This window comes from Sphaeroforma arctica (assembly GCF_001186125.1).
Source record: "Sphaeroforma arctica JP610 unplaced genomic scaffold supercont1.6663, whole genome shotgun sequence".
Lineage (NCBI taxonomy): Eukaryota > Ichthyosporea > Ichthyophonida > Sphaeroforma > Sphaeroforma arctica.
The window spans coordinates 532-1596 of record NW_014033895.1 but is presented as its reverse complement, the minus strand read 5'-3'; the positions used below and the strand labels follow the sequence as shown (position 1 = coordinate 1596).

The following is a 1065-nucleotide window of genomic DNA, read 5'->3' as shown; positions in this document are numbered from 1 at the left end:
ATGTATATATATTTCCAAGAGAAGAAAATAGAATAGCTCGCATACCAATTCCTTTGCGTCTCCATGGCGCAAGGCAGCCCAATGTCATCACATATGCGATTTGCCTTCCGCTATGTTGTTTGTCTATCTCCACTCGGGCACACACCGCCCCAATAGCGACCCCATTCTCGACGGCTGCCATTCGAGAATCGAATTTTATTCAAAGGTGAGCTCAAATTGCTCGTAGGTGTGCTGTATTCAGCACAGCTAGGTCAGGCGAAAGCTTGGCTTGAACGATGAACTTACATTTTACACCCGAAAAAAATCGAGCGCACATGTGACCATCGTAGCTATACTTATGTGCACCTGGATATAACGATGGAACAGCTTCATACAATCTCAACAAGCAGTGACACGGCTGTCTTTTCAATCACGATACTATCCATCAATACACAGAAGCTCCCAAAACGAGGAGAAACTCCCAAAACAAAGGAGAATTTGTACACATTATATTCGAGGAGATATGACGGGAACATTAAAGTTTGGGAACAACATATGATTTTAATACATACCCAGCCGTGCCATAATTCCTGATTTTATAACTTTTTTATAAAAATCTGCGGTGTACGACACTGGGAAGATTGCCGAATTGAGTGATTTCAACATCTGTGCTTGAATTAAAGTTTTGAATATTTGATAAGCAAGGCGCTCTCGTGACATGATGTTCAACTTGACGATGTAACACAAACAAAGATCGAACCCGAGCACCTGATCTACCATATGCAGCGCGCGTGGAGCAAAAAACAAAGTGTGTGATAGCTCGACGATAGGTATTGAGAGTTCACCAAGAATAAAACTATACGCTTGGGATTGGGTAGTCGCAATCGGTTGAAGGGAAGGCTCAGTACTCGGAGATTCACAGTTTGCAGACACACTTTTCGAATGCGTACGCAGAAGAACAGGAGCACATTTTGACTATTGGACATTGGACTGATAGTTCAGTTGCCAAACCAATAGCGAGTGATGCACTTTCAGCCGGCTGCACATAAGGCCTGTATGTCTGACTGCTCTCACCAACACGGTAGT

The 1065-nt window shown here is 43.4% G+C and overlaps 1 protein-coding gene across 1 annotated transcript; it reads right to left on the bottom strand.

Moving 5' to 3' along the window:
* Nucleotides 1-45: 45 nt before the first annotated feature.
* On the bottom strand, nucleotides 46-645 carry SARC_15752 (hypothetical protein; the record flags this gene model as incomplete). The annotated part of the gene is made up of 2 exons (XM_014290134.1): nucleotides 46-174; nucleotides 552-645. Coding segments are annotated over 2 exons (223 nt in total), but the record flags the coding sequence as incomplete, so codon positions are not given.
* Nucleotides 646-1065: the final 420 nt, after the last annotated feature.